This window comes from Lichenostomus cassidix, chromosome 1 (assembly GCF_008360975.1).
Source record: "Lichenostomus cassidix isolate B80296 chromosome 1, HeHo_3.0, whole genome shotgun sequence".
NCBI classification, from domain to species: Eukaryota; Metazoa; Chordata; class Aves; order Passeriformes; family Meliphagidae; genus Lichenostomus; species Lichenostomus cassidix.
The window spans coordinates 3,181,280-3,196,067 of NC_139479.1; the positions used below are offsets into that span (position 1 = coordinate 3,181,280).

General features: G+C 41.3%; 1 protein-coding gene across 1 annotated transcript in view; it reads left to right on the plus strand.

Moving 5' to 3' along the window:
• PCP4 (Purkinje cell protein 4) overlaps positions 1 to 14,788 on the plus strand; it is a 46,909-nt gene that overhangs the window by 5,112 nt on the left and 27,009 nt on the right. The window contains exon 2 of the mRNA XM_085040150.1: positions 12,526 to 12,577. Within this exon, the coding sequence (XP_084896276.1) occupies positions 12,526 to 12,577 (52 nt within the window). The remainder of the gene's footprint in view (positions 1 to 12,525; positions 12,578 to 14,788) is intronic.

Consider the following 14,788-nt stretch of genomic DNA (forward strand, 5'->3'; position numbering starts at 1 on the left):
TTCCACACTGCAATTTGCTCTTGTCTGTCTCAATTTTTTGTAGGGACAGCTTGGAAAATGTGTTTGTAGGTTTAACTTTGATGTGGAAGAACTTGTAACAGTGGGCTAAACACTGGGAATTTAAATCCTGAGACACCCCCTTGTCTGAAGAGGGTGGGAGAAGGCAGCAGGGGAGAGAAATACCTTCCCCTTCAGCCTCTCAGTTGCAACAGAGCTTTAAATTCCCTGAGCCATGTTGTTTTCTGCAAGGCACAGGGTCTTCTCTTGAAGATAAACATACATTCCCCGTCTTTCTAAGGAAAGGTGTTCTGTTTCTTCAGTTGTTTGGATATTGGGTTTCTAACTAATAAAGAATGATATGGTAGGTAACTATAAACAAGGTCATATCATAAATAAGTTTCTCCTTTTTCCTCTAATTTCAATTGAGAAAGCCTGTCTTTATTTCTCTTATAAAAAGAGGTGGAAGACAGACTATATACATTTGTCTTATTAGGAAAATAAATGGCAAGCAACTGCAAAGGAAATCAATTGTGAAATATTATAAATGACAGGATTTGGAGTCACAGTTTATCCCTACTCTCCATATCTGCTTCCTCAGAGACCAGACCAGTCTACTTAGATGTAAATTGGGCAAGAGTCACATAAACCAGGTTTTTGGCTGGTGCTGTCTCATCTCATCAATTCCTACCAAGAGGGATAAAGCCTTATTTATGCACTAACATGGAATTTAGAGGAAGAAGCACAAGTTTAGTCAGAGAAGAAATGAAAATTGCCTGCCTACATGACTTGAATATTAGTTACAGCTGAACTGTCTTTCCTCTTAAGGAGAAGAGTATTACTTTACAGACACTGAATGTTCTTGCATTATCACCTCAGTCTAGAGTGCATGAAATATGACCTGAACCAGTGGTGTAGCTGACATTGTGAGTGCTGTAACAGTAGATAGAATGATGTGAGGGAGCTCTTTTGTGAGAGATGAAAGGAAGAAACAAAAGGAAAAAGAAGAAAGGCGAAACATCTGCGAAAGGTGGTGTCCTTCTGTCTGACCTTGGAGACCTCAGAGATTCCCTGGACTGAGCCAAGGAGCTGGTGAGAAGGGTGGCACCAGGTAGGAGGGCATCATCTCTTGGAAACACAGATTCTAACTATGCCAAAAAGTCTGCAGGTGTATATTTAATGTCTTTAGAGCGGAGTTTTGGTATCCAAATGCCTGACAGACAGTTCTGAGCTGCTTTGTCACCAGCCTTGGCTGGCAGTTGGATTCTCGGTGGGCTGAGGAGCCACAGCTGCTGGATGGTGCCAGCAGAGCTGGAAAGCTGCAGCAGTAGAACCAGAGAAACCTGAAATGTGGTCAGGTTGGGATGGTTCAAACTGGGAAGGGATGTGGAAGGTCCTGCTGGATCACTGCACAGTGGGAGTCTCCTAAAAGTGAACAAGAGATCCGTGTGGGAATCCTGGCTGGCTGCAGACAAGGGTGTGAATGGATTTGTAGAGATTTTGGGAGCACTTTTTCTGGGAATGATGGAGCATTCAGAATTCAGAAATGCCCAAGCTATCACTAGGGCTATCCCTGGAAATGGGGCAAATCCATGTTATGCTAAATCAGCTTGACAAGGCAATTCTGAAGTGAATCAAGGGGTGAAGGAGATCTTAAAAGGAAACTGGGGATCTGCACAGCTTCAAAATCCCTGGGCAGAGTGTTGGGAAGCAGACAGCACCCATTGCTAATGCCTGGGGATGATCTGCATCTCAGAGTGTCCATTGTAACCAACAAAATAAATCTTTTTACTCAGCAGGTACCATGATCTCATCAGCCTTTTCCCAAAATGCAAGTGTGTAGTTAAACAGATGAAGCAAAAAGTAATAGATCTGAGAAAATACTTGATTTCTTGAGGATTTTGATGATACAAGACTTCTTCTTAGTGACACTTAGGACATGAAGGAAGACCAGTGATTCGTGAGAATGTTTTTACAGACATCATTTCCCGTGAAATGTTTGCTTTACATTGCCGTAGGCTGAGTTTGAGTTGATCAGGTGAGTATCAGGGTGCAATGCCTAGATAAATATGAAAAGACATTTAAAAAGGCTAAAGTCCAAGTTTAGGAGGTCAGAGGTACAGAGGTCAGAAAATAATTCTCATAAAAATCACAGGTGTATTCTTCATTTGGATTTTAGGGATTTGCATTGTCTAGCTTTAATGTTTCAAAAACTGGGGTTCCTTTTGTCTTTTTCCTTTTCCTGCTGGGGATCTTTCTGTCTTTCTCCTTTTCTTTTGAAGGAAATAGGCTTCTCTGCAATAACCAGCATTAAATTATTCTTGTATTCAAATGCTGAATACTCTGCATGTTGACTCTTAAGCACATAATTTTAACACTAATGGAAATGTTCTGAAGAATGACTTTTATTTGAACTTTTTCTTGCGGTGTTCTGGGAGGAAACTTGAATGACATGGAAATCGGTTTCTTGGAATTCCAAAAGTGTACTTGTAAAATGTGAGGTCGAGGGAGGCAAAAGATAAATTGCCAGAAATTAGAAGCATTAAGTTAATGGGAAGGAAGGAGGAGGAAGGAGTGCTGGGCAGGCAGATGACATGGAGGAGAAAATGAGCCATGTGGCTTCATGGCTGCTTCATACATATCACTGCTGCAGTCAGATCTGACAGATCCACACCCCTGGAAGAGAGCAAACATATTGTTGGCTTGGCACACTTGAGAATGCATGTGCCAGCACACATGTGCTGCAGATTAAGCAGGGCAGCCAAATGCCTAAGGCAGGCCAGCTTGATGCCAATTTTAATTTGCCAGTCAGACTTGGCTAGTTATCACTTCTTTCCTTCAGCATATTTTGCAAGCTACTGGAGAGCACTAACACCCAAACCAAGCTGAATGAGCCTCTCAGCATAGATTACAGGAGATCCTCTCTTTCTCACAGGGCTTTTATTCTGAGCTCTGCTTTGTATTCCTTGTGTGAATCAAAAGCTTTGTGCACTTCCATCCTGGAATTGGACTTTGGGGATGGATCTGCAGGTGTGGCAATGTTGGTAGCAAAGGATCTACCTTAATATTGTGACTTGCAGAAAACCCAAGTTGCAAATTACCTGAATTCTAGCAATAGCCTTTGCAGTCATGCCATGTAAGTCTTTAATAGATGTTTTTTGTCTGTCAGGCAGCACAGCTGGATCTGAATCTGCCTACTGTGTAAAACTTCTAAGGAACCTATTTTCTCTCTAGTCACGCAATAAGTCTGTGAGACTATTAACAAAATGCATGACTTTTCTTGCAGGAGCACCTAAGGTCCATTTTTAATGGCATTGCAGGGTGTTCTGCCATGTTCACATGTGAATTAGGCGTAAATGTTTAGATGGGTAACATTTTTGCTTCATATGCAATGCAAAAGGTGCAGAATGGAGACATGAAGTTCATAATGTGAGACTGAGGACTATCTGGAGTGGAGCAACTTGAAAGATTTCATTGAACTTCAAATGGAAAACACAGTTTATTGAATCCCAGAATGGTTTGGGTTGGAAAGGACATTAAAGATCATCTTGTTCTAACCCATGCCACAGGCTGGGACACCTTCCACTAGACCAGGTTAATCAGATCTCCATCCAGCATGGCCTTGGACACTGCCAGGGATCCAGGGGCAGCCACAGCTTCTCTGGGAATTCTATCCCAGGGCCTCCCCACCCTGCCAGGAAGGATTTGGTCTTAGGATGGGTTAACCTGTTGGGTCTCTGCTGGGGCCAGGGAGCCTAGGAACTTGTCCAGCTTTTCAGTGAAAATTGCTTTCTGATCTTCCCTGCTGCCGTTAGCAGTGAAATGGATCACAGCAACGATTTCCCTGAGCAGCTGCAGGATCCTGGGAGTTTCTGATTTGTGGAAATCCTGATTTTCTGTCCATCTTTTGGACAGAGGTAGTGACCTGACTTGTCTTCTGCTTGCTACATGTGAGCTTATTTGATTGCTGTCCATAATTCCTGACCATCAAGGTGACCTTGTGCCTCACCCTGCCCATTTTCCTTTCATTGTGGCAGGATTGTTTCTAATCCCCTGGCTGTGGTTTTCCCTCCCCGTGCCAAGAGCTCTGCTCTGAGCCACATCACTCCCCCAACAAAGCAGCTCCCCTCAAGCCCTCAGTGGGACATTCCTGATCCAGATTGGCACAATGCTGGACAAATCCTCCATGGAGCCATGCCCCATTCCAGGTCCCCCTGGCAGGGATGTGCCTGTGGCACAGAGCCAGGGATACCAGCTTTGTGTCATGTCTGAGCAGCCCCTGGGCAAGGCTGCTCTGCCAAAGCTGCAGCAAACTCGCAGTCCAGTGTTTCCCTGCCGCTGGAATAACCCTGGAGATGTTCCTGTCGTCCCTGCAGGTGGCTGGAGGGCTGCTCCGAGTTGCTCCCTCTGACCATTCAGGCTGCTCGGGGTGGGTGGAGCAGTGGAGTAAGTGATGCAGAAACATCCCTGCCGCTTGGTCTTGCTCTTCTCTTGAGAATCAAAGGCTTTGCCCGGGGCTGAAGGAGAAAGTTTCTTTGCATGGTGGCTGGAAACTGCCATAATTAATATTTTTGGAAAAACCTGGCTGGCCCAGTTACTAAAGCAGTCTAACTGACTGTGATAATACTTGTTTACCTCTGAAATATGTAGGGAAACAGCAGGGAAATAAGAACAGATTTTTTTTTTTTTAATTGTACTACTGGAAATAAAAACATGCCAACAGAAAAAAACAACCACCAGAATTTTTGCAGTCTGGGAAGAAGCAGCCTGTTTTAATAATGATAGCCAATATGATCAGAGATGAAGCAATTTGTCAGCGCAGATTTTCGCCGTGAATAATCCAAGCTGTCCCTTGAAGACAACCTCTAACTCAATTACAGCTGGGTTTAGAGCTTAGCAAATTGCATTACCCAAAACTTCAGAAGGGCTTGGAAGAATGAAATATAAATTTTTTTGCTACAAAACTACCATCCATAATCAGTTATATTATGCCAAGGCAGGGACTCTGACCCATTAATTGGCTTAGGACACTCTTCCTATCTGGGGATGCTGATATTAAAGGATACTGTCTGTATCCAAATGCTTTTTCCAGATCCCCAAAGTTCTGTTGCTCCTAATCAGGTGCCCTGCCTGTATTGCCCACACAGGCTTAGAATTTAGGTTGCCCTGATTCAACTGTCTGTGGATCAGAGACATCAACTACACAACTGAAATGATCAACAGAAACAGTTGAAATATGTATTTCTATTTTTAGCTGGATCATTTCAATGATTGTTTTCAACACAGCTCTGCTGAAGGGTTATTTTTAACTGGAATAATTTTAGTGCTCCTATTTTCCGTGTGACCTTGCAAAACAATGGTTTCCAAAGAAATGAAGCCTTGGGAATGGGAAGGTGTGGCTGGATTGGGCTCTAATGGGAAGTAGGAGTTCTTAAGGCAGGTTTCCTGCCCCAAAATGCCCTTTCTGGAACTGTAATGCCAGGTCTGATGCTACCAGTAGATAAGAAATAATAGGAGAGGGAAAAAAAAAAAAGGAATCCACCTTAAGAACCTCAGTCCCTTTTTAATTCATGCCATCTAGCTTAATCAATTTTTATGTAATTGAAATATTCCTCTTGGGTCACCTTGGACATGGATAAAGAGGAAACCTCGGTGTAATTGGCATACAGATTGTATCACCCATGTCCAGATGAGAACTGACGTCATTTTTTGGCAAGTGCTGTGAGAAGGTTTTCTCTGTAGCTGATTTTGCTCTCTTTGCCCTTTGCTAAACAAAACCCAACACACAGTTTAGGGAAATTCCACAACACCACACTGAGGTTCCAGTTCCCCTCATGAAAGTAATTCTGCTGAGTTGAAGACAAATGCTTGCCCATGCCTGAGTTAGCCCTGTAAATAAACCATGCTGGATCAAATCTTCCATTTCCTGCAGGAAAAAAAAAAGGGGGATTACTTCTCATGGCTGGCATGGTAATTAACAGGATTTGGGAAATACATTCTTGCAGCTGCTTTCAAAATTAACTTCAAAGATTCCATTAATCCCTGCCTCTGAAAAAAAAAAAAAAAAGTGATTACAATGTCTTTGGAGAAATAATGTTTTAATTCAAAATATGCTAATAACCTAAATATTAAGCAAGCTACTGTTTGTGCTAATTACGTTGATTACATTTGGTGTTGGTGTAAATATTCCGTTTAGAACATTATATGGAATCTGAATACAAAATCAGCAGGTTCTCACTGTGCTGATTTATAAATTACAGCCCAGCATCGGCAAAAGTGGGGCACAGCAAAAGTTCTTTTCTGTGCTATTAGAATATTTAAAATCAGCACTCTAAGTAGGTTCCTGTATCCCAGACAGTGATTCCCTCAGCCCATTTTTATCAGAAGCCTCCTAAATTTATTCTGGAAGCTGCCTCCAGCCCTGGGGCTCAGCACAGCAAGGAGCTGGAGCTGCTGGAGAGAGTGCAGAGGAGGCAGCAGGATGAGCAGAGGGATGGAGCAGCTCTGCTGGGAGGAAAGGCTGGCAGAGCTGGGATTGTTCAGCCTGGAGAGGAGAAGCTTTGGGGTGACCTCATTGTGGCCTTGCAGGGCCTGAAGGAGCTGCAGGAAACATGGAGAGAGACAATTGCCAAGGGCTGCAGGGACAGGACACAGGGAATGGCTGCAAAGTGCCAGAGGGCAGGGAGAGATGGGATCTTGGGAATTAGGAATTGTTCCCTGGCAGGGTGGGGAGGCCCTGGGATGGAATTCCCAGAGAAGCTGTGGCTGCCCCTGGATCCCTGGCAGTGTCCAAGGCCAGGTTGGACATTGGGGCTTGGAGCAGCCTGGGACAGTGGAAGGTGTCCCTGCCATGGCACGGGTGGCACTGGAGGAACTTCAAGGTCCTTCCAACCCAAACCATTCCATGGTTCTAAGTGCTTCAGGATCTCCTGCTGTCTGTGTACGCTCTGAAGTGCCTGTTCTGAGGATTTGCCTCAAGCCAGAAGTTCTGTCTGGACAAAAGTGAACAAATGGCACCTCTTAAATTGAAGCAAATGCCCTAAGCCTTTGAGCAACCCTGTGATTAAGGCATTCTGTGTGCATTTTGTGTGGACATGTAAATAAAAATGTTCAACGTGGGCAATGACCACACTGCAAACAACCCCATTTGTAGTTATCACAGGCTTGCTAATTTTGGACAGATAATACTGTGGCTTCCAGGATGACAGTGTGAATTCGTGTGCATAACCCTGTGCCTTCAGTGACTAAAAAAGTCACAGAAAACCAATGTCCCTCTGTCAACTTTTAGCCACTGCAGTTTGAATCCCATCGGTTCATCTCAGCCCACCTGTGTAGTTTTAATTTATTAAAATAGCTGTGGGAAAGCCTTAATAAAATTAGGGACAATCAGGAGCCAGTCAAGTAGAAAACTGTTTGACCCATGAGGATAATTACAGGAATTGTCAAAGTGCCAGGGATCATTTAGCTTTGACAGCTAGTATGGAAAGATGGATTCTGGTGCTCTTGCTCTGGCAACATCGTGCTGCCCTGGCAGTGCAAAACAGACAGAAAACTGGCTGTGGAAAACTCCCTTGGGGTAAAGGAGCATGCAGGGAGGAGAGGATACATAGGTGAAGAAGTATAAGTTGATAAATAATTTTTCTTTCCGTCAGGTTGCTCAGAAAATGAGGTCTGTGATTTCTCACAATGATGCGTAAGACAGAAGTAACAGACACATTATCAGGTTTATCCATCATTCCGACAAAATCTTGGCTAGATGTTCTGTACCTGATGCAACTCCCTTAATAGTGGGCTTTGAAGGACACTTTCCTCTCATAAATATTCAGTGCCACATCTATAAAAATGTGGCAGAAGAGTGGAGGAGCTTGTAAAGCAGGCACAAGTGGACTAGTGAGGAAGGTTTATTTTGTGTCGTTTCTTGTGTAATTTTCACTGCTCTGTCCAGGCTTCTGTCTGGGGTTCTTCAGCTCTGTCTGCAGATGTTCCCTAGGTGGCTGATGTGAGTGAACCTGTACGTCACAAAGTTGGTTTGGGAGTTGCCATCTGTCTGTGCTGCAGACCAGTTTGGAGAAGAAATAATTAGAAGGAAATGAGTGAAATGATAGAAGCTGTGCATGGCTCTCCAGCAGTGCACTTTATCTCTGCCAGCTGTTCATTTCCATGCTCTCTGATAGATAATTCCAAAAAATACAGTGGTGCTAAAATTCCAGCCCTATTACTTAGAGGCCAGGAATCCCTTGCACCTTCAGCAAACAAAAATCTTTCTGTCACAGGAAAAAAAACATTGTTTTTCCTGTTCTTTTTATTTTAGGCATGGTGATATATTTTCTCCATTTTCAAACCAAATTATTTGCTGTGTTGTGGCTAAGAGTAATATTTTTCACACTTCAAAGTGTGAAATGCTGAGTGCCATAGTTTCAAGTTGGTACATGACGTTAGAAAGAGGTAGTGAAACAGAAATCTCCAGTGAAGGAAAACTTGACCTAAATAATCATACCAAATTCCCAAATTCTGCAGAGTGTACCCACTCATCTCAAGTCATAGCTGGTTCTTGTCCCTACTTAAATTCTAGATCTTCATTTAGTTTCTGATGTACCTACTGATCATTCTGCCATGATTAGGAAGCTTACCTTGCTTGGAGAACATCAAAAGTCCCTGAGTAGATATTTTCAGTGACATTTTTATTTGCAGAAAGATCATAAACTTAATAAATCTTTGAAATGTATTTTTAAGTACTTTTTCCACATTAAGGCTGAAACAGCTGGTTTTTTTTTAATTAAAGCAGAAGACTATAAAAAATCATTATGAAATAGTTTCGTTGGATTCAATTTATGTTTCTCAAAGAGAAATCTTTGTATGGAGAACAGGTGGTGGTGCAGAGTGGAGACTTGCTTGGCACAGTGCTGGCTGAGCCACGGCTTTTTTTTTTGTGTTGCTGAGTACCAACATATATTTCCTTCTATCACACCTTAGGGTAGCAAAACAAAGCTTAGGAAAAGCTTAGGGATATGCACAGATTTCCCTGCTGTTCTTCGTGCTAAAACCATCCTAGTAAGATTTTAAATGTGTCAGTCCTGTCAATCTACACTGACTTTTGCTGCTGTCCACTTCACAGAAACTTCCACCTGTTTCTATTCTTCTAATTCCACTCTTGGATCTTTTTTTCCCATTTTTTTGTGTAGAAACACATCATGTTGAAAACCTTCAGCCACTCCTTTGCAGGGCTACAGCCCTCTGTACCTTGTTGACCCTGCAGTGAGGCGAAGCATTGGGATGATGTTATTAACTGCAAGAGCCCATTTGTCACAACGTTCTGGCACTTTCATGTCCCTGATCTTGGACTTTCCGTGGCTCACCATAAAACAAACAACCCTTCTGCCCCCAGAAATCCTGTAATCAACACCTGGCTGCAATCCTTAACACTGAGGTGCTAATTAAAAGCATAGCTGAAAAGGTCAGGCTATTTCAAGACAAGAACAGAATGTAAGATTAAAGGCAAAAATTAGGCTCGGGGGTGCAGCAGGGGCTAGAAGAATGAGTAGAAAAGCTGCTGCAGTAATTTAACATTCTTCTTGAAATGTCCTCCTGGCTTCAAGTTCACTTTTGACCTTAGTTTGCTCGCCTTGGGGACTAATTTAGTACAGATTTTCATACCACATTAACTGGCCTCTGCGTATAGCTCTGAGAGTTTAACAGGAAAGCAAACCTGTTCTTTTCTTACTGGGATTTTGAGCATATGGCAGAAGTCTTTTTTACTTCCTCTGCTGACAAATTGGGAGTCACTTTGATTTTTGGAGACATTTTTAATTATGTGTCTTTGGTGTTTTGTAAAACCACTGAGTTAAAAATTAATATAGCCCGAAGCAGTCATAAACTCTGTTTCCTCCTACGCAACATAGCAACAAAACTGTTTATCATGTTTTACTGTATAATCGTTACGGGTCTGTACTCATGTTCATTTTAGCTCTGATGTTTCTTTGATGCCTGGTGGAAAGTTTATTCAACGTTTCTGTCCTGGTGCTTGCCTTAAAAACGAATTTCAGAAGCAATATCTAAATGAAGGGAGCTGGCTGCAAGTTATAGGGAATGGGAATCCTCCAGAAATTAGTCTTGTTTTTCTTGTGTTTCCATTATTTTAATTTGATTTATTTCATCTATGGATATTTCATCTATCTGCTATACCAGATTTTGGAGAGCTTTCATCCATTGCTTCTTGAAAATACCCCCAGTAACAACTCCTCGTGTTTAGTCCCCTTTTTGCTCAGAACCACATCAAAAAGCTCAGCTTTGTTCTGCAACCCGCAGTAGCATCATGAAAGGAGATGAAAGAAGAAAGAATCTCCTGCTGCTAATAATACCAACACCTTGAAAATGTTTTGAAAAGTAGGTCCACTGAATGGATTGAAATAAAAGACTAAAGGCTTTGCAGGAGGATGATCCCATTGTATCTGGCTTTTTCCTGAGTTTTAGTGCCTTGTTAATGAGAAGCTGATTCTCACTTCCAAATCCATTGCAGTCACTTGGAAGACACACAGAGCTTATAGATCAAAATATGTCTATAACTAAAGGAAAAGCTATCAGAAGCTGGCTTGGCAGACTTTCAGGTTTCTTTCTGTTTAAGTCCAGTGGTCACCAATCAAACAAATGGCTGCAGAATTTTGCAACTGATTTCAGACTTCAAGAAAAATACCGTGACCTCATGAATAGAAAAACCTTCATTTACTAAACCCAAGTTTTTATTCTTTTTCTTTGACAATATTCTCTTCTCCCCGAGGGGAAATCTCGAGACACGAAATAAATGTGTGAATCCATATTCCAGCACTCCATCATCAGCAGACTGAACCTGACAGGTATAGCCTAGGGAGGAAAGAGAAGCTTTCATAAAGCCTAACTAGCACAGCCTGAAATGCTCAGGAAATAAGACAACTTGAAAAAGCATTAAAAAATATAAAGGGGAGGAAAAAGGAATATAGGTACCTTTTTTTATTGACAGGAAAAATATGGTATTTTGTAAATGAGCACTAAAATCTTCTTTAAAGTTCTGTTTAGAATTGAAACATGGAAATATGAACCAAACTTTAAATGAAGGTGCAAAGCAAATCTGTTTGTTGGGTGGATTTATTGATTTCTGGCTGTTGGTAATTTATGCTTTTGTCAAAGGTGTTTATCCCTTTAGAATCCCATTCTCTGTTATTGGCCAAGTTTTTGTCTTGGCTTTGAGGCTCCAGGGAGAAAAAAAGTGTATTTCCATTTTCCATGTCAGAGCTAAGAGCCCACATGAAGGTTTTGTACTTACCTCTTGATTAGCTCTATATACAAAATACACCTTTGAAATACAACTGCTTGGGAAGATAAAGGACAGAAACCAAAGCAGAGAAGGTTTTAACCAGGAATTTTAAAGAAAATACCTTCAGATAAGTATGAATTTTCATAGGGTAATCCACATGACTGTCCAGATGCTGGTAAAACCCATTTGGTTTGTAGTTCTGTACCTTTTACCTTCCCTGGTGCAATGAGGATGTTCTGCCTCTGATGGCTCAGTGCAGCTGGATTTATTCCGAGTTTAATACTCCAAATTTTTTACATGTATAACCCTAGAGGATGATTTTTTTAAGTTCTATTTCAGTAACACTCACAAGTATGAATAATTTTGCATAAGAAATGTAAGTTTTGCCATAGGCTGAAGTACCTTAATCCACCTTGAGATGCTTTCTCTGGGGGATGCAGAGTAATTTTCATAGAGTGACCATTCCTGAGCTTGGAAGTTCCCTGCTATTGGAGGGAACCACTCTAGTACTCTGCCACTGTGAATATTTGGACTGCCCTGGTGTTTGCCACCTGTTACTTGGCAGAGTGACTTAAATCAGTTTATTTCATGGAAATTCACGAGACTATTCCTTGGACTAAGTGAATTAAAGTGGGAAATTCCATCTTTCATGGCCAAAGCAGCAAATGGATTTTCTAGCCAAAGTCAAGTTAGTATGGAGATTCTTCTTAGCCCTCCTTTTGTTGCTAATGTACTTCCAGGAACGTTGTTATTGTATCTCTTTTTATGGCATTGGCCAAATCAACTTCAGGCTGGGCTTTGACCCTTATCATTTTGTTCCTGCAAAACCTCAGGACTTCCCTGTGTTCCTGAGTCATGGAAGGGGAGGCACAGCAGGGAGCTGAAGAAATGAAATGATGCTCTGTAGCTCATGCCGTTGCACTGCTGAGAACCTGATTACACACAAATATATCAGTCATGGGGATAATCACATCCAGGGGCACACGTAGGGATGCAGCTGTACCTAAATCACAGAGTGCTTTATGGTGAAAAAGAACTCCAGAATTCCAGAGTTCAACCTTTAAATGGAACTAAGCATTCCTGGTTCTCTATCAGTGTTTCAAAGCAATGTTTTGCATGAGGGTGAATTGATTATCCAACGTACTGAGGAGAAATCAGGCCATAATTGGCAGTAATTCCAAGGGGAAATGCATGTTCAAGTGTGTTCTAATCTTTTGGTTTGTGTTTTTTCCCCCTAACAGAGACAAGGAACCGGGGCTACAAATGGGAAAGACAAGACGGCTGGTGAGAATGGTAAGGGTAGACTTTATTTCTGGATGGAGAATACTGAGTAAAATGGAGCAAAAATACTTTTTACTGTAATGAGAGATGTCTGTAGTGAAGGCTTTGGTGTCATAGCTCATCTTTTGATTCTGTTTGAAAAACTGGAAGGGCTTCAGTGGGTTTGTTTCCTTTTTATTTGTACGTTTAAACCCTTTACTGAGGTAGAGTCTTTTTTCTGAGTGTGTGCTGTGACAAACCAAAGGACTTCAAGGAAGTCAGAGCAGAGACAAATGAGGCTAAAACAAGACCAGATACGTGTGGAAAGCACACCAAAAGACAAGGTGAGGTATTATGAGCTGCTCCCTGGATGAGGAAGGTGAAGAGAAATGAAGTAGTTACAAAGGATTTGCTCATAGAGGTTCTGTAGTCTCATTAATCCCACCTAATTTTAGGCGCAGAACTAAGAACCAAAATTTGAATCCACTTGTGTAGAGCTCATTTAGTGTTGCTGGAGAGAAGCTATGGATGGAGCAGCTCACATGGAAGGACCAGATAGCAAAGAGGCTCTGAATTTCATCATTGGAGTGAGTCTGGACTCATCTCTGCTTCTCCAAGGGTGACTCATGGGGCTTTTCAGACCTTAACAAAGGGGCTGGCAGAAACCAATTTCAGTCCCTTAAATATCACAAACAATTCTAATTTAAAAAATGTTGATTTAAATTTTCCCAGAAGAATGCAAACCAGAATTTTTAGGAAAACAGTAATTGTTTGGAGTTTTTTTAGCTGAAATCTCATTTTATTTCTTATAGGAGCAGAAATGCTCTATGCACAAATGATAGTTGATTAAAATCTGGTTACCATCAAAAGCATTTTCCAAAGGAAAAGATGAAAAAAAATTGGGTTTTTTTAAATATATCCAGCTGTAAAAGTTAGTGTTAGAAAGAGGATTGAACTATAAAATGTACTCTGCTTCTGTTTGCTCACCCAGTTCTAATTAAAAGAATGTGTTCTGATGTCCATCCCATCCCCTGAAAAGCGGGAAGAATCCCAAGTTCCTTCTCTGAAAATCCATGGCTTTTCCAAACGGGTCATTTGAGCAGTTATTTTGGATATGTGTTTTGGCCTTTTAAGTGTTGGTCAGAGTAGAATTTTAGGGCCCTTTGAGGCAACACATCCTAAAGCATTAAGAGCCTCCTTTATGGATAGTTTTCCTATTACAGGGAGGTGACTTTCCCATAAGGGCTGTTTGCATAATGTTTTAGTAAATGAAATCCGTTGATGATGCTCCCACTATGATAAAACACAAATTGGAGTGGAAAAAAAATCCCAAATAAATATTTTGGCTTGTTACAGTGTCTTGAATTAGTGGGAACAAATGTACCCTGACAGCAAAGCAATTTGCATTCTCAAGTTAACAGGGAAGGAAAGCAAGCAAAATTATGTCAGCCATTCGGGCAGCATGGGGAGCCTGTTTTCCTCTTTACTGTTTGAGCACATTATGAACTCAGCTCATTTGCCTTGAATTTCTTCCCAAATAAAAATTTCTTCCTGAATAAAATCATCCTGTTCTCAAGTTTAACTTAGATTTACTGATCCTGCAGCCTTTTTAGCAGCAATTTATTTTTTCTTAGTGGGGATTTTGAGTGAGCAAGGGCTGCGTCATTAATTCAAAAATATATATGGGTCTAGTTGTAGCATGATTTTATGTATAGCACAAACAGGCAGATGCACAGTTAATCTTGGGCAAATAGATACCAATTATTTTTTGTAATGAAATTATAGCAGAAAAGCTGTCACCTACATAAAACACAGGAGCAGCAGGGGAGATGGAATAGAGTCCTCTGATCTCCCCAGCCCACATGCTTGCATAAAAATAAAACAGAATCAGAACTTTGAACCTGAGATTGAATGCTAAATCAAAGAGCAGAAATGTGTAACTCTTTGTCCTTATTAGCTCTGTGGGGTTAGAACTCAAACAGTGATTTATTGCTCTGAAAATTGGGGTGTGCTGTAAACCTACATACACAATATAAATCCTCTGTTCCATGGTTTTTTTTGGCCAGAAGTCTGCAATATGTCCTTGTCTTAAATGTTATTACCCTCGTCCTCAAGTGTTTGTTTCCCTGTCAAAAGGAAACTTTCCCTCTTGTTGAAAAGGAGGGAAGGGTGGAGAAACAAAAAACTCTTTCATCTTATATAAAGAAAGGAAAAAAAAAAAAAAAAAGAAAAATCATGGTCTGA